This window comes from Quercus lobata, chromosome 1, assembly GCF_001633185.2.
Source record: "Quercus lobata isolate SW786 chromosome 1, ValleyOak3.0 Primary Assembly, whole genome shotgun sequence".
NCBI classification, from domain to species: domain Eukaryota; kingdom Viridiplantae; phylum Streptophyta; class Magnoliopsida; order Fagales; family Fagaceae; genus Quercus; species Quercus lobata.
In genome coordinates, this window is record NC_044904.1 from 44,114,197 (window position 1) to 44,139,213 (window position 25,017).

At 35.4% G+C, this 25,017-nt stretch overlaps 1 protein-coding gene across 3 annotated transcripts; it reads left to right on the top strand.

Annotated features, from left to right (window-relative positions):
* The first annotated feature begins 3,088 nt into the window (after nucleotides 1–3,088).
* On the top strand, nucleotides 3,089–23,610 carry LOC115990743 (serine/threonine-protein phosphatase 2A 65 kDa regulatory subunit A beta isoform). 3 transcript variants are annotated; one of them, XM_031114539.1, is made up of 13 exons: nucleotides 3,089–3,217; nucleotides 3,985–4,305; nucleotides 4,457–4,703; nucleotides 13,749–13,861; nucleotides 16,167–16,246; nucleotides 16,641–16,782; nucleotides 16,905–16,985; nucleotides 18,062–18,166; nucleotides 18,340–18,522; nucleotides 21,996–22,088; nucleotides 22,616–22,755; nucleotides 22,902–22,968; nucleotides 23,141–23,610. In XM_031114539.1, exons 1-13 carry the CDS (start codon nucleotides 3,104–3,106, stop codon nucleotides 23,258–23,260), a joined length of 1,806 nt encoding a protein of 601 aa, XP_030970399.1. In that variant the 5' UTR covers nucleotides 3,089–3,103; the 3' UTR covers nucleotides 23,261–23,610. The 3 variants fall into 3 exon arrangements, with proteins under 3 accessions (XP_030970399.1, XP_030970405.1, XP_030970408.1); XM_031114545.1 differs by having other exon boundaries at nucleotides 3,129–3,217; nucleotides 3,890–4,305; XM_031114548.1 differs by having other exon boundaries at nucleotides 3,129–3,217; nucleotides 3,897–4,305.
* Nucleotides 23,611–25,017: the final 1,407 nt, after the last annotated feature.

A 25,017-nucleotide genomic window follows, 5' to 3' on the forward strand; every position in this document is an offset into this window, starting at 1 on the left:
TTATTTTTGATAATAAGCTTGAAACTGATAAGGTTTTTGCGAACGAACCTTGGAGTTTTGATAAACACCTTGGTATAATTCAAAGGTATGATAAGGTCAGGCATATTCATGATTTAGATTTCAAGCTGGTCACTTTTTGGGTGCAAGTCCACGATATCACTATTAGATTCATGAATAGGGAAGTAACGGAGGGCATTTGCTAAGGCATTGGGATTTTATTTTTATTTTTTTCAGTTAGGGGAACATGGATGGCGAGAATGGTATTTTTATGAGAGTGCAAGTCACTATTGATGTGTCCATACCACTTAGTTGTGGGAGAGTTATCTCTTTGGATGATGAGGGTAGGGACTGGGTGTTGTTCAAATATGAGAGATTGTCGAATATTTGTTATTGGTGCAGTTGTCTCACTCATGCTGATAAGGATTGCGATTTTTGGCTAGATAGTGCAAGTACTTTATCTACTGAGTCTCAACAATTTGGTTCTTGGCTTCGAGCAGCGTTGGTTCTCCCTTCAAAGAAAACCATGATCTCTGTGTCGAGTTTCTATGACAAGATGAAAGAAAAAGCCACCAGACCCTCCCCTGAGGTGCCTTTGTCCCTAGTGGCTCCAACTATTAATTCAAATGATCCCCCAGTTTAGTTTACTGATAAGGAAACTCCCCCTATTAAGGTAATTTCAAATTCACCTTCTCCCCAAAAAAATTCAATTCCTAAAGATATTCCTACAAAATTCGAGGGAAATGTTAATGTTGGGGATTTATTTGATATGCAAATTAAGGGGATTGACCATGATTTACGGAAATATGATTTTATGGACCGTGATGGTATTATTGAGGAATCCTTTCATCCCTTATTCCCTCTGATCTCTTGACCCCAATTAGTGCTCTCTTAAATATTTCAAATCATAGAAAATTAAAGACTTAGAAAAAACAAATGCAAACCCCAAAATGGAAAAAAATTGGTATGATCTGAGCTTTCCTTAGGTAACAGTTTTGATCCACTCTCAGGTTAGAAATGACCCCCCCTCTTTTGACAATGATCTCCACGGGGTACCAACAAAAAAAAAAAGAGTGGTTTCCAATGGCAACAAGGAAAATTCAAAGGGTTTCGCGGCAACTAGTTCCCAGTCCCATGGGGCAATGAGTATTTTATGTTGAAATTGTCGTGGGCTTGGAAACCAAAAGACAATTCAGGAACTCAGTGATTTAGTATGGGCACAAGATCCTATAGCCATGTTTATAGCCTAAATATGGATGGATGAAGAAAGGCTACATGGTGTGTTGAAGAAATTGAGTTTTAAGCATAATCATTGTGTGACTAATGAAAATTGGGGTGGGGGTTTGGCCCTACTTTGGAATGGTGACTTGGATATTTGGGTGGAAACGTCTTCCCTTAATCATATTGATGCTCTTATCAATAAGGGGATGGTAAATGCATGGAGGTTCACTTGGTTCTATGGTGCCCCTGAAACACATAAACATGGTGAATCTTGGGATTTATTGAGAAGCTTGGGTCAACGATGTGATCTCCCTTGGCTTTGTGTAGATAGCAAGTTTACTTGGAGTAGGCAGATTATGGGTGAAACTACGATGTGGGAAAGACTTGACAGAGCTCTAACAAATGATGATTGGATTTCTATGTTTCCAGCTACCAAGGTTATGCACTTAGAGTGTGGTACTTCAACTATAAACCTCTCATTATCCTCCCTTTAGTATCACTCCTAAGCGACAGAAACCTTGGAGATTTGAACAAGTTTGGTTGGAAAAGGAAGGCTGTCATGCCATGGTCAGATTAGCTTGGAGGAGTGAAAATGTGGAAGTTTCCATGGCAATGGTGGAAGAAAATTTACAGTAGTGTCAGATTAATCTAAAATGGTGGAGTAGAGTGGTGTTTGGAAATATAGTACGCAAATTGATTGATAAAAGGCAATAGTTGAAGAAGCTGGAATGGGTAGCTATTAATGGTGGTAGTGCAGATCGGGTTCATCAGCTGAAGGGTGGCATACGAATTCTTCTATCTCAAGAGGAGAAATTATGGCAACAAAGATCTAGAATTCCATGGCTAGAAGTTGGAGACCAAAACTCTCACTATTTCCATAGTCGGGCCTCACAAAGGTTCAAGAGAAATCAGATTAAGGTTCTAAAAAATTTGGCTGGAGTGTGGTGTAAGGGTGAAGATTGGGTTGCTGACTTGCTGGTTGATTATATATATATATATATATATATATACTTTTAAAATAACACTCCAATTTAGTCTAGGAAGATCAATCCCACTCCAATTAGTACTCTTAAATAAATTCAGGTTTACACGTTAAATTCATTTCCTATTTGGGCTAGAATTAATGTTTACTACTTGAGCTGGAATTTAAAACCCTCTAAAACTTATCTCTTTAGCCTTCAAGAAGCCCATAAAACTTAAATAAGCTTCCAAGACTTTAATTCCTAATTAAACTCAAATTAAGGTTGTTTAGATAGGCCAGAACTTTAATCCAAATAGGTTTTAATCTTTTATCCTTTTCTTTAACTGATAAGGAGACTAAAATTTTAATATGAATAATCCATAAAATAACTCTCTACATTACATTTTCTTTTATTCATTTTCTTTGTAAATATAATAATATAAAATAATACCACCTTTAAAATAAATTAAATAATTCATCAATTTCACTCTAAAAACAATTAAATTAACTTTAAGTATTGTCTCAAAAAAAAAATAAATTAAAGTAAGGTGGGTGTTGCATCTTTTCTATCTTTCTACTTTTCTATCCTTTTAACATTTTCTACCCTCTCACTTTCCACTCCTCCAATCAAACGTACTCGAAGATTATAAATTTGAAAAACCTTAGGACAACTTGTTTTTTACTCTACTTTACCAAGTCCGCCAAAAACAGACTCTAATTCGATACGGTAAAACCATAAAAACAAGTGATTCAATTGTGAGAACAACCCATCCAACTAGGAAGTCTCGTTTTTAAAGCCATGGTAGGAAGTAGAAAAAAAAAAAAAAGAAAAAGAAAAAGAAAGAAAAAAAGAAAAAAGAAAAAGACTTTTCGGCCCAAAATCAGCCCGTGGGCTATACCACTTTTCAATTCAAACTCACTCTTATGGGCTTTTCATGCAATTCATTCACACCATTCAAGCTCATCACAGATTCATCTCTCTCTCTACGCCCACGGACTCTGGGATCAGAGGCAGCCGGCAGGAACGCATTGAGATCGGTAAGAGACCACTCCCAATTTTCACATTCATCGATTCGCTTCGCTTCAAATAGTAATCTTTTATTTCCTTTTTCCTTTCTCAATTATTCAATGAGGCTGATTTTGAATTCCTGCTCTATGTTTGGTTCCCGAGAAAGCTCAGCTCAGAAAATGAAAATAAAAAATCAAACCTTTAAGTTTCGAAATTTGTATTTCAATACCGTTTTCGTTGTAATGTAGATACTGTTACGAGTCTTTTATCTGTTGCCTCTTTACGAATTTCCCCGGATTTTGGATTTGAATTCTAGGGTTTGTTTTATATCTCTTATCTTCGATCCTAATTGCAATCTTTCCTCCATTTTAATCTGTTTGGTTACCGAGAAATGAAGAAAAATGCTTGCAATTTTATAACAAATGCCGGTTATGTTATCGGCTGTAGAACTTCCATGTTCTCCTGAAATTGTTAATAACCAAATAGAGCATTGGTTTAATCTACGTGTTTGATTAATTATTGGGAAATTATAAATTTGGAATAACTTTAAATTTTGCAGTTAAAGAATCTATTTTACTTAAAATTTAGTCTTCCTTTGATAAATATGGAGTTTATCATTATAATTGTATTTGCAACAATTTTACAAGCTACAATATGGTTACATTATGTATAGTGTTGTTGACAATATTAATTGTTTGAAGTTGTTAGATATATTTGAAATACAATGTCTATGGTTGAAGAACCACTATATCCAATTGCTGTGCTCATAGACGAGCTGAAAAATGATGACATTCAGCTACGATTGAACTCGATTCGGAGGCTATCTACAATTGCCCGTGCTCTTGGGGAGGAGCGAACCAGAAAGGAACTGATCCCATTTCTGAGTGAAAACAATGACGACGATGATGAGGTACTTCTTGCAATGGCAGAGGAATTGGGGGTGTTTATTCCATATGTTGGGGGAGTGGAGCATGCCCATGTTTTGCTCCCACCGTTGGAGACCCTTTGCACTGTTGAGGAAACCTGTGTGAGGGAAAAAGCGGTGGAGTCATTGTGTAGAATTGGCTCTCAGATGAGAGAGACTGACTTGGTTGACTGGTTTATTCCTCTGGTGAAGGTTAGATATTTGTGTGTGGCTTAATGTTTTACTGGTGGCTTATGCATAATATCTTTGTTTCCATCAATAGTTTGCCTGTGTCTTTTTGTTCAATGTATAATTATTTTACCTTATTCCTTTTACCTCCAAGTTCTAATTTGTTGTGTTACAGAGATTGGCAGCTGGTGAATGGTTTACAGCACGAGTCTCTGCATGTGGGTTGTTTCATATTGCCTCCCCAAGTGCCCCAGAGATGCTGAAGACAGAATTGCGGTCAATATACAGTCAATTGTGTCAGGATGACATGCCTATGGTTAGGAGGTCTGCTGCAACAAATCTGGGAAAATTTTCTGCAACTGTTGAATCTGCTCATCTGAAAACTGACATCATGTCAATGTTTGAGGATCTTACGCAGGATGGTAATTAAATTTCTAGTTAATGTTTGAAATGGTTCATCTTTTGTTTTGAACTTTTTCCCTTGAGTGTTGATCATCTTGATTTTATTTGGATTCCTTGTTTTTTTGTGTTTGTCATCATCGTTGACTTTAATATACCATTTATTTAATATACAACCCCCAAACCCAGATTCTTTTCCATGGAAACCGTTGTGGAAACCAAAAGTGCACAACCCCCAAACCCAGATTCTTTTCCATGGAAACCACTGTGGAAACCAAAAATGCCTCCAAAGGTTAGTTTATATATTTGGACAGTGGCTTTGGGGAGAATTTTAACCATTGATAATTTAAGGAGGTGAAAAGTGGTGGTGGTGGATTGGTGTTGTATGTGCAAGAGGAATGGGGAGACCACTGACCACGTACTCCTACACTGCCCAGTAGCTCAAAAGTTGTGGAATATGGTGTGTTCGCTACTTGGGGTTCATTGGGTCATCTCGTGTGGTGTTGTGGAACTTTTAGCAAGTTGGTCAGGCAAGCTTAATAGACTCAGATCTAAGGTGCTTTGGAGAATGATCCCTCATTGTCTTATGGGTGTCATTTGGAGGGAAAGGAATACACGTACCTTTTGACGGGGATGAAAGATTGATTTATGAGTTGAAGCTTCTCTTCTTTTAGACCCTGTTTGATTGGGCAAATGCTACGGGTGTTACTTTTATTTCTTTACCTAATATGCTTGATTTTTGTATTTTCATTGTTGCTTAGTTTTTTCACTTTTGCTTCTAGCACATGACCTATGTGCTTTGTTTCCATTGTATTTTCTTACATCATTTTTCAATGAAGTTTATTACTTATAAAAAAATACCATTTATTTATTTTGGGTAAGTATCACATCTGGTGGGTAGTGAACCCACAATCTCATCCTCCACCATATTCATTTGTTTTTTTTTTTTTTTTTTTATAATAAATAACATTAGAACTTTTTATTAAAGAATGGCCAACCCAAGTACACTAGAAATGTACTACATTGGCAAAAATTAAGAACCCAAATTACAATGACCAACTAGAACAGGGAGGGATAAAGAAGAGCAAGAAGGTAAAACTAAGCTCATTCAAGGAGAGTATGGAAGAAAAATGACTTTAAATCAAGGTTCGATGGTTCAGAGTCCTCGAAGCATCTAGCATTCTATTCCCGCCATAAACACCAAAACAGACAATATGGCACAAAACTCTAGAAATCTATATTTCTGTCTTCCAAACTTGTCTTTCCAAGAAGCCAACAACTCAATAACTTTATATGGCATAACCCAATGGATACCAAACAGAAAAAATACCATAGACCTCAACTCATATGCTATCAGACAATGAAGAAGAAGATGATCCATTGATTCCCCACACCTTTTGCACATATAGCACCAATCAAGCAATACAATATGCCTATTCCAAAGATTATCTGTAGTTAGAATCCTACCTAAAGCGGCAGTCTAAGAAAAGAATTCTACTCTAGGAGCGTTAGATTGTTACTCTTATGAGGAGAGTATGTGCCATTTGAGTTAGAGCTCATTGGCTACACTAATATACCATTTGGAGCTCATGGTTGGATGTTTGCTTTGAATGATACTCAGTTGTAGTAAAATTAAGCCAACCCTGTTTAGCTCAATACATGCTACCTGCTTAAATTTGATAGATCTTCTCTTTTTATTTTTGATAAGTAATAAGATTTTTTGATATAAAAAAAGGGACGCCCTAGTACACCAGGAAGTGTACAGGGGTTAAACAAATCAAGTTCAAAAATTACATAAATCAAGAAATTCAAGAAAAGAAGTGAATGATTGGTTTCGCAAAGTAGACAGCCAATCCACTAAGGTTCTAAAGAAAAATAGCTTGAGGTCTGATATGGATCTCTCATTATCTTTAAAACACTTACTATTTCTTCCCCTCCAAAGACACCACATTAAACAATGGAGAACAATTATTAATATACGACTATTTTGATGATGGCCAAACTGACCTTGCCAACAAGCTAGGAGCCCCACAATTGACTTTGGCATAACCCAACTTACTCCAAATAAACCCAAAAAACCATAGACCACAAATCCATAGCAACCGGAAAATGAAGGAAAAGATGGTCAACTGATTTGCCATTGCACTTGCATATATAACACCAATCCAATATCCAAACCTTCATTTTTCTTAAATTGTCAATTTCAGGCATTTCCCCAAAGCAACACTCCAAATAAAGAAAGCCACTCGAGAGGTCTTCTGCTTCCATATGCTTTTCCAATGGAAACATATCTTCTCCTTTGGAACATTAGAGTATTAGCTGGTGCGTCATAGCATGGAGTTTGGAATGAAAAGGTCAACTACAAGGATATATGAAGTTTTAAAGGTCAAGAAAAAATTCTAGAGCATTTACTAGTTACTAATCAGATCCATGTAGCTGGCCTCAATCTTGAATAAAGGAGGGTTGCAATTGGTTGATGACCAGCATAGAACTAGGTCACACACCTTATGAACACCAATCTTGTAGAATGACGAGGAAGGATTTATGTATATGACTCCAGATTATTCAGATTAAGGCTTTGGTGGATGAGTTGAGGTTATATATAAATAGGAGAGACGATATCAATTGGGTGTGGGATATGGGAGAAGGTGAAGATGGCTGCTATTTTAGCAGGTGAAGTCTTGTAAAGAGAAGTGCCACAAAGTTTCAAAATGGAGATAAATTTAATGTGCCTAAACCCATCATATTTTCCTTTTTATTTCTTCCATGAATTTTAAAAGATTGCAAGAAGACATGTTTTAGGTTGAAACTATGCTTGATTTTCCTTCACATTGTCTTGGGCATGGCTGTATAGTAATTTATTTGGATTCCTTTTTTGTGCGTTGAGGAAGGGGGTGGGAGATGGGTAGGATGGGTTGCCTAGGTTGGTTTTCATAGGAAGCATGAAGTATGATTGAAACCATGTGAGTATTGACCACAGGTGTCTTGGTGTAGATGTAAGTTACAAAACTCCTTGTAGTGGTGATGTAGAACGGAAAGCATGAAAGGGCTAGATGTTGTTCTTGCTAAATGCAAACCCTTAAATCCATTAGGGGTTCGTTGAATCCACAAGGAAGAATTGTGGAATCTTCCAGAGGAATGAAAATAAATTGATAGCAATTTCATTGAGAATAGGCTTCTTATTTTTGTTTTACAGATTGTAAGCCTATTCAAAGGCAGTTCCGTAATAGGACACTAATTTGACTAGAAAAGTCTTAAAAACACAAAAGTCAAGGAAATAAAATCCTAAATTCTAAAAGTTTCAAAAATTGTATGTATATTGAAATAACAAACTATAAAAATTGACTCGCATATTCTTGGTGTGGAGGGTTCATTCTTAAGGAAGCCTACTTGGATTGTTTCCATGTTGTTTGGGCTAAAGAAGCTTTCGTGGCAAATTACATGGGCTATCATAATGGAAATGATCATTGGGATGTGGTGTTCATTAGATGTTGTTATGATTGGGAGTTGGAATCTATGCAATCTTTCTTTGCTCATCAATATTCTACATCCATCAACAGAAACAATGAAGAAGTTATGCTGATGGAAGAAATCAGTTGGAGACAAAAATCAAGGGCAACTTGGATTTGCGAAGGTGACTGGAATACAAAGTTCTTTCACTGTATGGCCAATTTTCACAGATGCAATAATTTCACTAGGAAGTTGCAAGTGGGAGATCATTTATCTATAGAATAGGGTATGATTCGAGATGAAATTGTCGATTTCTATAAGAATCCTCATATAGAATTAGATTAGTGGAGACCGAGATTGGATGGGGCCAGTTTAATGTGTTGGATAGTGCCACTATTGACTAGATTGTGCAATCTTTTACAAAGGAGGAGATTACTCAGGCCGTGCAAACTATGAGTGGGGTGTGGTTAAGGTTTATATTCTAAAGTTTGGAAAATTACATTTTACCACCCTAAACTATACCTCGGATTACGTTTTGCATCCTAAATTATTCGAATGCATGTTTTACACCTTAAACTATGACCCTTGTTACACTTTGCATCCATATAATATTCCATTCTGGCCCTCACTAGGTCTTTGCTTGGTTGTACAATCCACAAACTGTTCCTAGTGTGGCATGCCTTCCTTGATTTTACTGTTATGTTCTCAAAGCATGTGACTTGCACATGTGTATTGTTTAAGTGACACAAAGTTAAAAGACCAAAAACCCCCTCTTCCCAACCAATTAAAAGCTTCTTTCTTTATTATTTTACCCAGCTCTCTCTCTCTCTTATCAAAATCATCAATGGCAACACCACTGCTCCACCATTTCGATGAATGGCCAACTTGACCACTTGGATATAAATGGTTAAATTGACTTTAGAAGAGCCACTGAACATGTCCTTGAGGGAAAACAAAGAAACAACTTTTCCTTAACAGCTAACATGTGGCTTCGTAAATTCCGTGGGGCTGTTAATCTTATGGCATTAGATATTTAATTAAAATTAACTTGAAAGCCATATATTAGCCTTTTAATAACCAATTATTGCAAAAAAGGAGTGCAGACTTACCTTGAACTTAATTTTGATACTCAATGGAAAGACAAAAGATATAAATCCAAATGCTCACATTGACCTTTTTCCTTTCGTGGAAAATTAACCAAGGTCTTACCTCTGTGTAGTATAACATTTCATAAGTATTCCAATAGCAAAATTAACGTCTGTGAGTCACATGCTCAAAATTTTTGTCAAACATAATTGTAAAATTAATGTTGTGGTGCAAAGTGTAACAAGGGTCATTGTAAAATTAATATTGGGGTGCAAAGTATAACAAGGGTCATAGTTTAAGGTGCAAACGTGCATTTGAATCGTTTAGGGTGCAAAGTGTAATCCGGGATATAATTTAGGATGATAAAATGTAATTTCCCCCTAAAGGTTTTTCATGATTTTTATGAGAGTGGGTTGTTTGAAAAGAGATAGAATTATGCTTTTCTTGCCCTTATTCCAAAAAAATAAGGGCAGTAGATGTTAAGGACTTCAGACCATTAGTTTACTCAGCAGTGTGTGTAAGATTCTCACCAAAGTTCTGTTAAATAGATTGAGGCAGGTTATGGGGGAGCTTATTTCCGATGCTTAGAATGCTTTTATCCAGCGAAGGCATATCCTAGACTCAGTTATTATAGCTAATGGGTGTTTGGAAAGTTGCTTGAGGGAGGGGAGACTGGGAGTTTTCTATAAACTAGATTTGGAGAAAGCATATGACCATGTGAATTAGGACTTCCTCTTTGTATGTTTCGAGTAGATATGGTTTTGGGGTAAAATAAAGTGGATTCATTCCTGTATATCCATGGTATGGTTCTCTACTTCTCTGTATTGGTGAATGGTGAGCCTAGTGGTTTTTTTGCAAGTTCTAGGGGTTTGCGCCAAGGTGATCTGCTATCACTGATTTTGTTTATTTTTGTGAGGCTTTGAGTCATTTGCTTTGGAAGGCGGCATAGGGAGGCTTCTTGGCTAGATTCTCTGTAAGAGGTAATGGGGAGGTTCATGCTATTACTCATTTTCTTTTTGCAGATGATACTCTTATCATGTGCGAGGCCAATCAGAATCAATTGAGATACTTGCAGTGTACCCTGCTTCTTTTTAAGGCGGTCTCTGGGTTGAGAATTAATTTGGGAAAATTAGAGATGGTCCCTATGGGGGATGTCCGTCATACGGAAGATTAGCTCAGAATTTGGGGTGTAAAATTTCTACCCTTCTGAAATATTTGGAGCTTTTTTAGGAGCTCAATTTAAGAGTAAAGCTATTTGGGATGGAATTTTGGAAAATATGGAGAAAGAGACTTGCTAGTTGGAACAAGATAAATCTATCTAAGGGTGGAAGGCTTATTCTTATTAATAGTACGCTCTCTAGTCTCCCAACTTATTTTGTCTCTTTTCCCTCTCTTGAGTTTGATTGCCAATATAATGGAAAGAATCCAAAGAGATTTCTTTGTGGTGGTTTGGGTGGTGAGAATAAATTCCACTTGGTTAAGTGGGATTCTATTTTTGTCATTCTTTTCAAAGGGGGAAGCTTGGGAATAAAATCTTCTGTTATTCAACCACGCCTTATTAGGTAAATAATTGTGGCTGTTTGGGATGGAGACAGGTTCCCTGTGGAGGGAGGTGATAGGGATTAAATATGGTATTTCAAAGGGTGGCTGGTTTTCAAACAGGGTTGGGGGGGGGGGGGTTACATTAGTAAGGGTTGGTCTGAATTTTCGAAAAACACCTCATTTGAAGTGGGAACATGTCATAAGATTCGGTTTTGGATTGATAATTGGTGGGGAGATGGGCCTTTAATGAACGGGTTCTAGGATCTTTTTGCTATTGCAAGAAATAGAGATGCCCTGTATTTGACTATTTGGATGTATCTAATGGGTGGAATCAACGGAATCCCACTTTCAATTGTCCATTGCATGATGGGGTGTTAGAGAGCATGGACCTTTTTTTTTACAGAATTATATTTTTTCTGGTTAATTCCTCTTAGGAGGATAGATTGATCTGGGTTCCTTCTAAGTCTCTAGGATTTTCCGTACTTTCTTTCTACAAATTTTTGAGGAGTTGGGGGGGGGGGGGGGGGGGGGGGGGAGGGGATTGTTCCTTTCCTTGGAAGGTGAGAGCGCCTTGTGTCAGATTCTTTGTATGTTCTACAGTGAAAGGAAAGATTTTAACCACTAAGAATCTGCAAAAAGGGGGATTCGTTATTCCTGATTGGTGTGTCATGTGCAAAGCGGATGGGGAGGATATTAAACGTCTTTTTTATTTGCATTGCACTGTTGCTGGTGATCTTTGGGCATTTATGTTGACTCTAATGGTTCTTAATTGGGTGATACCTAGAAAGATTATTGACCTGTCTCTCAGTTGGTAGGGGCTGTGTGGTAAGAGGATGCTTTCCAGTAGTTGAGGGGCTATTCTGTCATGTTTAATGTGGACAAAATGGGGGAAAGGAATCTGCCTCATTTTGAGGGGAAGGAATGTTCAATTATTCAACCTAGGAAGCACGGGTGTGGATTCGGGTTCATGTGCGGTGTGGCGACTTGGAAATTTTTGAAAAAGTGGGTGTGGGTGTGACAGGATACGTTTATTAATAAATTACTAAATATATTTTTATTTATATTTTTTATATATTGCTAAGTATATTTTTTCATATAATGGTAAACATATACCAATTGAGACCGAGGTTTGAGATTTTATTAAGAGCTGGGAGAGTGAGCTTGGGTCAATGAGGCAAAGGAGAGATGGAGGGAGTCTGAGGGAGAGCCGTGTGTTAGAGATGGAGAGTGTCAAAGAGAGTTTGAGATGAGTTTAGGGTTTTTTCTTTAAACTAGGATGTCAAAACAGTGTGTTTTGACAAATTTTTTTTTAAACACTTATTTCGGCCCATATCAGACCAATTTGGGGCCTGTTTCAGACCATATCGGGCAGAATTGGAAATTGAAAAAAAAAAAAAAAATGGTCACGGACACGTGTGCAGCTGCATCCACAACCATATGGCGCGTTTGTGCGTATCGGACTCAGGTGCGCCAACCCAATCGGCGCATCCGTGCTTTCCAGCTTAAATCTCAGCTATTATGTTCTTTATTTGAATGACAGCAAGCTTATGGTGTTAGGTCAGAGGTGGATCTCCTAGATTTTTTGGGCAGATTATCGAGAGCTTAATTTTTGTACAGCCTAATTGTCTATTTTTCTTTCTCTTTTGAGTGTTAATAAAGCCTTTTTACTTACTGATTAAAAAAAGGGAAAAAGAAGAAGAAGAGGAACAATGTGTTGAAGACCGAATTTGCTGGCCCCCCTACTACAAATGGCAATTTTAAGATAACATCTTTTTGCAAAGTTCTTTCCTCTAGGGGTTCCCTATCCATTCTGTGGAAGAGCATATGGAGAATAAAGGTTCCCACTAAGGGCTATTTTTATTTTTATTTTTATTTTTTTTATTTTATTATTATTATTATTATTATTTTTTGCGTGGACAGCCGCTAGGGGAGGAATTCTAACCATGGATAACCTTTGCAACTGGAAATTTTGTTTGGTAGATTGGTGTTGTATTTTCAAGTGGAGTGGAGGGTCCATAGACCATTTATTGCTCCACTGTTCCTATGCTCAAGAAATTTGGTCAATGGTGTTTTGTTTGTTTGGTTTAAAATGGGTTATTCCTAGTAGTGTACTGGACTTATTGGAGTGTTGGAAGGGGGGTTTTGGTTGGCAATGCAGAGCAGATATTTGGGGTGCAATGCCTTTATGTGCTATGTGGATTATATAAATAGAGCTTAATACTTGTAACGTTCGAAGGGACAGAGCACTTGCCTTTGCAGTTGAAACTGTTAGTATTCTGTGTTAAATGTATGATTGGATGGCTGGCTTAAGTAGTCATTCGTTCTCTAATATGCTTGAATTTTTGGACTAGTGTACTCTTATTTGACTTTTTAGCTACCTGTAGTCTGTTGCCTGTGTGCCTGGGTTATGATGTTTTCCTACTTTTCTTTAATAAATTTTTTTAGTTAATTATTGCCAAGAGCCTTGTAGCTCAACTAACACTTCCTAGTGCTTTCAATTGAGGCATCCAGGGTTCAAATCGTCTCTTTCCCCCAATTTTTGAATTATAATTATTTTTTTTCAGAAAAAAGAAAGGCCCTATTGTTTGGAAGGGCAAAGAACATATTGATGTCACTAAGGTCATGTCAACAAGAAAGATCTGTGGTTGTTAATGTTAAATTCAAATGATATATGTTGTGTACCAATTACCATATACATGTAATGTGGCAAGTAGGTTGAGATTGCCATTGTTATTTAACATTGCAACTGATGAAGAACCCTCATACAATTGAAATTGGCTTTGTTATTCAGACTGCTTTATTTTAAGTTTAAACCTTATAACATAAGAATGTACAAAGACATGTAAGGTATGAAACTTAGATGAGGGATCGTCCCGCTAAACAGAAGAGTTTACGAAGACATGTAATTGATAATCACTCTTTCCACTATATTGTCAAGTTAATCTTCTTTTATAATATTGTAAATGACGTTTAAAATTAATCCAATTCAGATCAAGATTCTGTTCGGTTATTGGCCGTTGAAGGTTGTGCCACTCTTGGAAAGTTGTTGGAACCTCAGGACTGTGTTGCACATATTCTACCTGTTATCATAAATTTCTCTCAGGTACATCAGTGGAGATGATCTTTAACTTTCTAATTCTATAATTGATATTGCATGTTTAAGCAGATTTTATGTTTAGCATGGTTTTGCAAAGCATCTATTTGATTATTTTCATAATAATACTTTAGTTTTTGTCTATTGCCATATATAATCATGTTTTGTTCCATTTAATTTCACTAGTGATGTACCTTTTGAACTTTTATTTGTACCTTGATTATGGATGATTAATACATGTATCGTAGAATGATTGACAAATAAGATATATATTGAATACATTTATGTTAGTATATATATAAAAAGGTGGAAGGAATTGAGAAATTCAATCCCTATAAAATCGAAGTGAAAATATTTCAGCTAAAGTTCAGTTAATAGACGTACAGGTGAGAACAATGAATGAATGTTTGCTAGGAGAAGAAAATGGAAATTGGGGAACTGGATCATGTTTATTGTATATATTTGGATTGAAGATTTTATGAGGCAGATCAGACTAAGGATCTTAGTTGAATTCAAGTTTTGTTGAGTTCAGTCATGTGGAATGAAAATCAACAACTTCTCTGGTAAGGATTTGGTTCAGATTTAGGTTCTGCAAGAACAGGACTAGAGGGTTCAACTTAAGTGGGTTTAGCTAAGAGAAAATAGATCACAGACACCCACAAAAAAAGGCATGGTACCTATTATTTTTGGGCACATTTTGTTTAGAAACCCATGATTAGATCAAAATGCATTGAATTGGAATTCATTCAGCCCAATTAATGTTTTTAAAATAAAAAATGAATTGAATTCATGTGTTTGTAATCCCAACCAAACACACGAATTGAATTGAATTAGAATTTATGTGAATTGGCCAACAAAGGACCAATTTGCATCAAATTTGCTTAGTCTTCTAACTCATTTCAATTTACTTAAAAGAAATTTTTTATTAAATCCCAAAAACATCCCTATTTTACTCATACTCAACACAACACATCAAATGAAATTCAATATTCAAATTGTAGTTAATTTTGTTTTTAGTCCTCTCTATATTTTTTTGTTAAGTATAAATAATTTTATTAAAACAAAGGAGTTAGTTCAAATACACAATGTTTGGGTGTAAAAACTCTGAAAGAATCAAAATTTGAGATTCAACAAATCAAAGAGATCGAGAAAAGAAGCTACCCAATGTAGTTATCCAATTGGACAAGGATTGTAATAACGATTGTTTAATGGCATGAAATTCTACTGTTCATTTCATGCCAAATTATTCATAAGATGCATAGTGGAACTGCTTTCCATATCTTGGAAACTCTAGCATCTGATACACTTTCTTTGGTATAATCCAAACTAATAAGGAAAACACAAATGATCAAATATCTCGAGCCATTGAACAATACAATAGAAGATGCTCAACTGGCTTCCCCACTATTCTTGCACATAGACCACCAAGCTCCAATCACCATATGTCAGTTTTTGAGGTTATCCACTGTAAGAGTTTCATACATTGTTGCTGCCCAAGAAAAGAAAAAAGAAAGAAACTGTTTAAGGTACCTTAGAACCCAAATGCATCTCCATGGGAAGTGAACACCTATTGATGCTCTCTGGATGTCATAGCACTTGCAAACTTTGAACCTTCCTTTCTTAGACAAACTCGATGATAAGATATCCTCTCCTTGGCTTCATGGAAAGTTAGTACAGAAAATAAAAGAAAAAAAAATCACCAGACTCTTATTCCTAATCCTGAAAGGATCAAGTGAATTGAGGATTCCAATATTGCATACCTCAATTATCAGCTAGATACATGGCTATTGTAATTAATTTCATCACAATAAATTGAATTGAAGTCAAATGCAATTTAATTGTGAATTGATGATTTGATTCCAAATTGTCTGTTGGTGTTTTGTATGTTACTGAACCTAGAAAAGAAAAAAGTAGCATGTCTCCTATAGTATTTTGACATGTTTACTCATCCAAAAAAAATGAGGTATTTCATTCAATTTGGGTTCCCTATAGAAAGTTTGTTGGGTCTGTTTCTGTGATCTTTTGAGTTGTCGTCAAAGTTGGTTTTGAAAGCTCCAGGAAGGGCCAGGCATAATGTGGAGATTTCATTTGTCTTATTTTCCCTTAACATAATTATTGATGCTATGCTTAATGAAGACATTCTATGCTTGAGATAGATTTCTCATGTCGTCAAGCAAGGTATTTGATTAATTTTTTTCTTTGACAATCCTATTAAGTATCTATTTTACTATGATGGATAAAACATGCTCCCTAACATGGCACTTATCTTACTTGTTTATTAAGCTCTTATATTTGCTTTGTTATTTCTGAACAGGATAAGTCTTGGCGTGTGCGTTACATGGTTGCTAATCAGTTATATGAACTTTGCGAAGCTGTGGGGCCTGAGCCTACTAGGTAGTCATTTACTATTAAGCCACCATGGTATCTTGCTTATGCTACGTAGTTGACATTTTTCTGCTGTATCATGTAAACATATGTATGGTTTTAATTTCGTTCTCATGTTTTCATTGTCTTTCTCAGTATCTTTGACAATCATCCTGAAATGCTCATGATTTCTGATATAATGTCTACTTTTATATATATTAGACAAAAAGAGAACCTTACATAGACAAAATTGCTAAACAAATTGTCTAATATATATATATATATATATATATATATATATTAGACAATTTGTTTAGCAATTTTGTCTATGTAAGGTTCTCTTTTTAAGTGTGGTGGTGTAGCAATAATGTTTGTTTGTGTAATCTCTTCTGAAATATTTTGTTTATGGCAATTATCTTCTAAGGACGGACTTGGTCCCTGCATATGTCCGGTTGCTTCGGGATAATGAGGCTGAAGTACGTATAGCAGCTGCTGGCAAAGTAACTAAGTTTTGCCGGATTTTAAATCCTGAACTTTCAATTCAGCATATTCTTCCTTGTGTGAAGGTACATGTGCTTTTTAAAAGATTTTCTTCTCTCTATGATGTTACCTCTTAGCATAGGAATTTACTCCTCACCTATAGCCCTTCTATTTCAGCAATCTCAATACCTTGCAATGATTGTTGCAGGAATTGTCATCAGATTCTTCCCAGCATGTTCGTTCTGCTTTAGCTTCAGTTATAATGGGAATGGCTCCTGTATTAGGAAAGGTAAGAATGTTGTGTGCTGGTAAATGCTGATGCAGTTATCCTAGTCTAGCAATGAAAGCATCATTGCTCATTGTGAACTACACCTGTTGACTATTTTTATTGCATTTTCCTTCTAATATTACAAGAAGATGAACTAAACTTCTATCTAAGCTTGATTTTTAGGTGGAACTTCTTAACAAAAAATTAGCTGTGTCCAATTTTTTGAATTTTGTCAAACATTCTACTTTCAATTTATATCTGATTTGAAGGATTTGGTCAAATTTCCTTACCAATTATAAGTTATTTGTTCAAATTTCAGACACAGAATATAAGTTATAGAAATGAAAATGAAAAGAAAAAGCTTTCAAGCTTCAAGTTTTTAAGTGTACAGCCAACAGTTTCCCTTTGATAGGAATTTGATTGCATTTGCAATTGGTGCTTCCTCAAGACCCAAAATTCAGCTGAGCAATTGGCATAAGTAACTATCATTTAAAACAATGATATCCTCAATTAAATGTGTCAGTGAAGTCCTTGTCCTGTGAACTGGATTTACGCCTCTCTTCTTGTTGCTGGTGTTATGCTTGATTTGCAAGTTGCAATTTTGATAACCAGTTTCATTGTGCTCCTTTATTATTTTGCTTGTGAATAGGTATGTAGTCTGTAGATTGGTATTATGGGAATAAGTTACTTAGGTCTTCTTTGATGACCATGACATATTTTACATTTTTACCATCTTTTTTTTTATTATAAAAATTACATATTTTTTCCATGTCTGCTTTGATGACTCTGACTTTTTTGAGCAGATACATAATTGAAGTAAATACTTCCATTTCCTTGTATATTTTTCTTGGATTGGCATTTTTGTACTTTTTCAATGTATTGCTTTCATATGGAGATTGGAAATCTGGCATGCACATCATGTTCCATGCTGAAATTGGACATTTTTCATTTCAAGGTTTTACTCTCTGATGTGTTTCCTATATTAGTGCTGCTAGTTGGCAGTTAGAAGTGTCTGGTTTCTGCTTATATGAATGTGATCTTTCTCTTGGGTTCCAACTTGCACTGAACTTTTGAATCCCATTCTGTTGTTAATGCAGGATGCCACAATTGAACAGCTCCTTCCAATTTTCCTTTCTCTTCTGAAGGATGAATTTCCGGATGTACGCCTTAATATTATTAGCAAGCTTGATCAAGTGAATCAGGTCTGTTAAAATTTTAAAGATGAACATTTTGTTTTTAATTTTTTTGCTCTTATGTGCATTTCATGTCTCCTTTCTTATGATGCTGTAGGTGCTTTTAACAATTGCGCATGTGATTTTAACATGCATGCATTTGTTTTTTTCTCAAGTCCTGTTGAAATAAGCCATTTTTGCAGGTCATTGGAATTGATCTGCTCTCTCAATCCTTGTTACCAGCCATTGTTGAGCTTGCTGAGGATAGACATTGGAGAGTAAGGCTAGCAATAATAGAGTATATACCTTTATTGGCAAGTCAATTAGGTGTTGGATTTTTTGATGACAAGCTAGGTGCTCTTTGCATGCAGTGGTTACAGGATAAGGTTTGTGTTTTTTCTTATTTAAATAAGTAGAATGTGTGAACTTTTTTTCTTGCATTTAGTTCATGTTGTTTTTTACTCTCTCTCTCTCTTAAATTTAATGTTAGTTCCTACCCCTGGTAACTACGACATGTATGTATAACTTGTCTGTGTGTCATTTTTCTTAGAAGTAAAATAATTTTATTCAAAAGAGGAAATAGATCAAACACACAACATATGTATTGGTCTATTCCTAAAGAATTACTCAATCAAAGTATGAATGTCTAGAAAGTCTACAAATGAAGAGGAAAGGATACTGCATAAGACAGTTATCCAGTAGTATGAAGACCTCAAAATCATTTACTGGAGTACATGAATAGGCCACTCAACACCTTTAAAGGTCCTTCTATTCATCTCTTGCCAAATGGTCCACAACACATAAAGGAATAGCTTTCCAAATCTTCAAATGCCTATGGCGATGAGACTTTCCTTGCTAGCAATCCAACATTTGCATCAGTGTCTTTGGCATGACCCAAGAGATCCCAAACAGGGTAAACACAAATGGATACAAGTCCATTGCCAAGGGACATTGCAACAGAAGGTGATCCAAAGACACTCCATCTATGTTGCATGGGTACCGCCATGGTACGTGGTTTGGGGATATGGCATTTTTTTGAAAAATTAGGGTACCTCGGTGGGGGCTCCAGGAATTTTTCTCAGGGTGTTTCTTAAGAAGCATAAATTATACAATCTAATAAAAAGAGAAATTCATATATCGACAACAACAATAAAAAAACACGCAAATACATAAAGTTTACAATTGTCTTCTACGAGTTTTCATATTTTGAAATTGGTGCATGATAGTCTCATTATCAATGCTACGATCTACATCTCTTTTAATGTAGACAACCAAGTAATCATTTATCTAAAGAATGTAGAACAAATTATGGAGCAAAATTTAATTTTATTGGCATAAAAAAAAACTAAGGGTGTTCCCAATTTTTTTTTGAAGGGTAGACAAATAATTTTTTTTTTTTAAATTATTATATATATATATATATATATAAATTCAGGTCAGGGTGGTCTTGGGACCACCCTAGCCTTAAGGTGGCGCCGCCCTTGCCCTAGGTTGAGAATACAGCAATTAATTGATTAATTAATATTTATTTTTAGGTATATTTTATATACTTTTGATATAACTTAAGTTTTAGGGCACTCACTTTAACTACGAATAATTCAATTTAATAAATAATAATGTTAGGTAATGTTGTCCACAATAACATATATGTGCATTATATTTATATCACTAACAAATATCAAATAATAAATAATAACAAAAAATCAATATTATTAACAATAACAACCTTAAGTTCTTAACCAAACCTATTACTGATAATAAATTGCTCTCAACATATTTTTACATTATATCAACAAACTAACATATGAAAAAGAAAAAAACTAGATTTGTGATGTGAGCAAGACTCATTAAGTTCAAGTGAGCGAGATACTGGCGTGGTGCTTTGGTGGTTGATGGTTGGTTGGCTGCGATTGGACACTCTGTGGCTGCCAAAGGCCTAGAGTGATGTTGTGAGAGCCAGAGAGAGAGAGAGAGAGAGAAAGAGTGAGAATGAGGGAGAGAGTATGGGTGAAACTAGGTGCTTTTGAAGATGGTTATCAACAATGGTGTGCTTACCAGGTGAGTCAATCCTTTTTTTTTTTTGCTCTGCTGTGTTTGAGCAATACCCAGATTAAAAAAAATTGTTTTTTGTTTTGTTTTTTATTGCTGGGTGCATATTTGACATGACTGTACCCATGTCAGAGCAGTACCTGTGTCCAACACGTGTTTCACGTGGATGTTTTGCCAAAAATGGCATGTCCATGCATCATAGCTTTCAATTACTCTTGCACTTGCAACCAAGGTAGTGAATTGTAAGCCCCCTGAAATGTACTGGTTTTTTCTGGCCTGTATCGACCTTTTCCATCTGTTTTGCCCATTACAGCTGGTAAATTTGAATTGGACTGGTTCACTTTGCATCTAATTTTCTTCTTCTCTTTGTCTGCCACTGCTGCATCTTCGTCAATCCCTGCCACTGCTGCTGCTGCTGCTTCTTTTATCTTTTAGTTTTTAGTTTTTATTCTTTTCTACGTTTCTCCGCTCCAGTCCAGTCACTTTTTTATCCATTTCTTGCTTTATGCCACTTTTGCTTTTCTTTTTTCACTTAAGGTTTCAGTGGGGTAGGTCTACTTCCTAGGTCTTTGTAAGTGTTATCATGTGTACTACTTGATTCTTCATGTGTGCTTTCTGGTGTTATATTGTCAAACTCTATTTATACTTTTTATTAATTAGATGCAAGTATACATTTAGTTAAATTAATTAGGGTGGTGTGAACATGTAATTAGGCAAAATATTAGAATGTGGGCATTGGATACTCATAATAATTTATGAACTTCTAATTAAATATATGTGCTCATGAATATATATAAAATTTAATATATATATACAAATATATAAATAGCAATAATCCCGAAATGGTCACCGGTACTGTATTGACTAATTTGCTTGAAATACCAATCAATAATCATAAGAGCACGTTTACATGCCAGAATTTAAACTGTCAAAATTTAACCCAATGCTACTGTCCAGATGAAGAAAGCCATCTTATGAGGAACCTTTACACTCCAAATAATCTTCCAAGGAAAGTGATCTCCTCTGGGTTCTTTAAAATGTTCATAGAAAGAATGTTTGATAATCTCCAGGAAAGCTGGTTTTCACCTTGGCCTTGAGGGTGGTGAGAGTACAACAAATCAATGAAACTATCCACAGCTTCCAATTCAGAGTCTTGGAAAACCTCCAAAAATGAGGATCCCAAACATGTCCTCCGCTTAGGTATGATGTAATGGAAGCATCTTTTGCCATTGCCAATGTATGCCACTCCATAAAGATATCCTTGAGACTAAAGTCACTGCACCAAAGATCATGCCAGAATCTGACCCTAGATCTGTCTTTAAATTTAGAAACCTGCTAAAGATATCATTCTTGTTTGATTTGGAGGTACTACAGATGTTTTTTCCTTTTTTATTTTGGTGGAAGGACTAACAGATTTTGACAAAACTAGAAGTAGGAATGGGAGGATTTGATGTGAGTCATAAAGATAGCATTCTTATTTATCTTGCAATTGTATTATGTGATTAGGAAGTCATACAGGAAAAAAAGTTTGTTATTACCCTATGATGATTCTCATTGCTGTTGGCTAGGCTAGACTTCGGTAAAATTTTTTATTCATGTTATTGTGTAAGATTGAAGAACTTGTATATTATCTGCTTCATTTGGGAAAAAAAGTCCTTGTTAAAACTCTTATCATGAGAATGTTACTCACCTTATAGTATTGACATAGTTTTAAGGTTTTAGTGATTAAGAATCAATCTTGATCTCTTGTTTCTTATTGTTTGTTGCATGTTATATTTGATTTGCTCATTATTTGGGGTGTTTATCACAGGTTTACTCAATTCGTGATGCAGCTACTAACAACTTGAAGCGACTTGCAGAAGAGTTTGGCCCGGAGTGGGCAATGCAGCACATAGTTCCACAGGTTTATTTAATGACTTGGTCCATTAAACATGTCTGGCTATGCCTGTAAGATTGCATTTAGCATGAAACATGGAAACCTATATTTTTTGATCAGTAACTTAACAAATTTTATTAATAAAAAAAGAAACCAACCAAATACATTGGATTTGCACATAATTCTTGGCATTGAGGCAAGAGGGTTCTGAATGGTTTTTTATGAGTATCTTCCTGCCAGGATTATACAAACCCGAAAAAAAAAAACTTTTATTCCTCCATTATTGAGAAATATTTCAGTTAACTTCTGTTGCCGACTTCTTTCAAAGTTTCAATGCCTGAATGGATGCTGCTTTTCTCTCTCTCTCTCTCTCTTTATTTCATTTTTATTATTTTTTTAATTTTTTCCCTGTACTAGTTTGACATGTGGGTTTTTCCTTCAGTTTGAGTCATATTCCACAAAAATTTTTTTGGGTTCATTTTGTTATTGTTTGTTTGTTTGTTTATTTATTTACTACTTTTTGAATAACGGAGGTTGGCATGCCATCTGGGCAGGTTTTGGATATGATTACCAATCCACATTATTTGTATCGAATGACCATTCTGCGTGCAATTTCCCTCCTTGCCCCAGTAATGGGCTCAGAAATCACAATTTCAAAGTTGTTGCCAGTGGTTATCAATGTATCAAAGGACAGGTATTTGGGTTTCTTGCACTTTGTTTATCCAATGATAAAATTGTAAACCAACTTATCACTAAAAAAAAAAAAAAAAAAAAAAAAGAAATGCAAAAGATGTAATCAGGTTGAGTGTTTTGAGTCTTGGCCTGAATCTCACTCTTCAGGGTACCGAACATCAAGTTCAATGTGGCAAAGGTGCTTCAGTCACTCATACCTATAGTTGATCATTCTGTAAGTATCTTGTGCATTTATTTTTTCTGATCTGCTCTTTTATTTTCTTCTGCATGTCTATAAAATCTTGATGATTTTATTTTTGACATAAATTGTTTTTGTTGTTTTGATTTATTGTATTTATTTTTTACTGCTATTTCCCTCATTTGGTCTGAGAATTCTTATAATGCAGGTAGTGGAGAAGACAATTCGTCCCTGTTTGGTCGAGCTATGTGAGGACCCGGATGTTGATGTCCGATTTTTTGCCAACCAAGCGCTTCAGTCAGTTGACCATGTTATTATGTCTAGCTAGATAGGATTCTTCTCACAATTTCTTCCACTGAACTTACGTTTGGATGGAAGTTCATTTTTTTATTGGAGGTGCTATTGCTTTTCCAAGCCGAAATAGCCGTATCTTTTTTCCCAGTGCTTCTGAGTTCTGAGTGGTAGTGTGCTAGTGTAATGTGATTCACATGCAGGGCCATCTGTGCCTACCGAATTTGTGTAGTCTAATATATGAGAAAGATACATTCTTCATTTCTGTTTTTGCTGTTTTGCATATGTTCGCCTATTTTAGGCCCTCCTTGTTGCAAGAAATTGTTTCCAGCAACTGGCAAAAATGAGTTTGGTGAGGTTGAATGAATGCTATCAAATCTTGTGATATTTTTAGGTATGTTTCAACTCTGATAGAAGCAGAACCAAGAAAGAAAAAAGAAAAAAGAGTTCAAAATTGAACTTACTATATTTATTTAATTTGTGTAGACTTAGAATGAATATTGATGGGAATATGTATGTAAAAATATCAAAGTAAAACTTTTTTGTTTTTGTTTTTTGTTGTTGGTTTTTCTTTTTCTTTTTGGTGCAAACATGCATGGGAAAATCACTAAAATTTTCTTTGATAGGTACTAATTTTAACTCTGGTCTTTGCTTCAATTGAAAAGAGTTGAGTCAATTTTTGATGTAGGTGAGATTTGAGCCTTATATCTTCTATTTGATAAGAAATTTTATCAGTTAAGCTTATTGGAACCACAAAAACACTAAAATTTAAAACTTATTTTTTAAGGAATGTGTCAACGTGCAAATGTGCTTTTTAATGAATAAACCAGGTTTTATTGAAATATAAACGTGTTAAATGATATAAAGGTCCAATTGTAGTTATGGGCTAAGTTTGTTGTCCAATCTTACTTGAAGTTTTAACAAAGAAATCCTAATTTTACTTCTAATACAAGTATTGTAACCATCGATTAATGAATTGTTAATGTGGGATTTAACTTATTTCTATTATAAATTAGTTACCATGTGTTTATTATAAAACAAAACTGAAAAGCAAAATTTTAGCCATCAAAGATTTCTGCTGCGGTTGTAGCCAACCATGTTGATTTTTTGTGTTCACCTATTGCTCCTTCCTCTCATTCTTCTTGTTCTGCTCTTTATATTTTCTCTAGTACATCAATTCAATTTTGCTCTCATTCTACATGGTACCTGAGCTATTTTAATCTTTTTTGATATGGTATTATAACCAAAAAAATCTAAGACGTTAAGGACTTGTTTTATATTATGGAGGTTCAGTGAACATCATGCAGAGTCTCTCTACCATTTCCTTCTCTTCTGTTTTGGTCAGTTTGTTCTTCATCACTTTGGGTTGTGGGGCTTACTTCCTAGCCCCAGTGGGAGTAGTGACAAGTGTAATAAGTTGTTGGGTGACTGGAAGGTTGTTATGAGATTTCTATTGGATTAAGCGCGCATTTGGCATGCTGAAAAATTGCTGCGTTTTTGCGTTTTACTCCCTTTTTACTGTTCATTGGGCCCATAGCCGAAAGCAAAAAACATAGATTATTTTTAAGGAAACAGTGCGTTCAGCAATGGATAGTTTTTGAATCTGGCGTTTCTCTTCAACCGTATCTTGCAAGAAGATCTCCCTTCTTCTTCCTCATCAATGCCCCCAACTTCTTCCTTATCAATACCCCAAGTTTTTTCTGAAGCTCTTTAATTTTACATCTACCACCAACTGCCCCAATTTATCCATGGTTTCTAATACACAAAAACTCTCTGATATACAAAAAACTCATC

Excerpts from the sequence above, each read along its gene's own strand:
- LOC115990743 (XM_031114539.1), top strand. The coding sequence starts at position 3,104 with ATGGGCTTTTCATGCAATTCATTCACACCATTCAAGCTCATCACAGAT. Across the intron at positions 4,306-4,456 it reads GGTTTATTCCTCTGGTGAAG|AGATTGGCAGCTGGTGAATG; the intron begins GTTAGATATTTG and ends GTTGTGTTACAG. Across the intron at positions 22,756-22,901 it reads ATCAATGTATCAAAGGACAG|GGTACCGAACATCAAGTTCA; the intron begins GTATTTGGGTTT and ends CTCACTCTTCAG.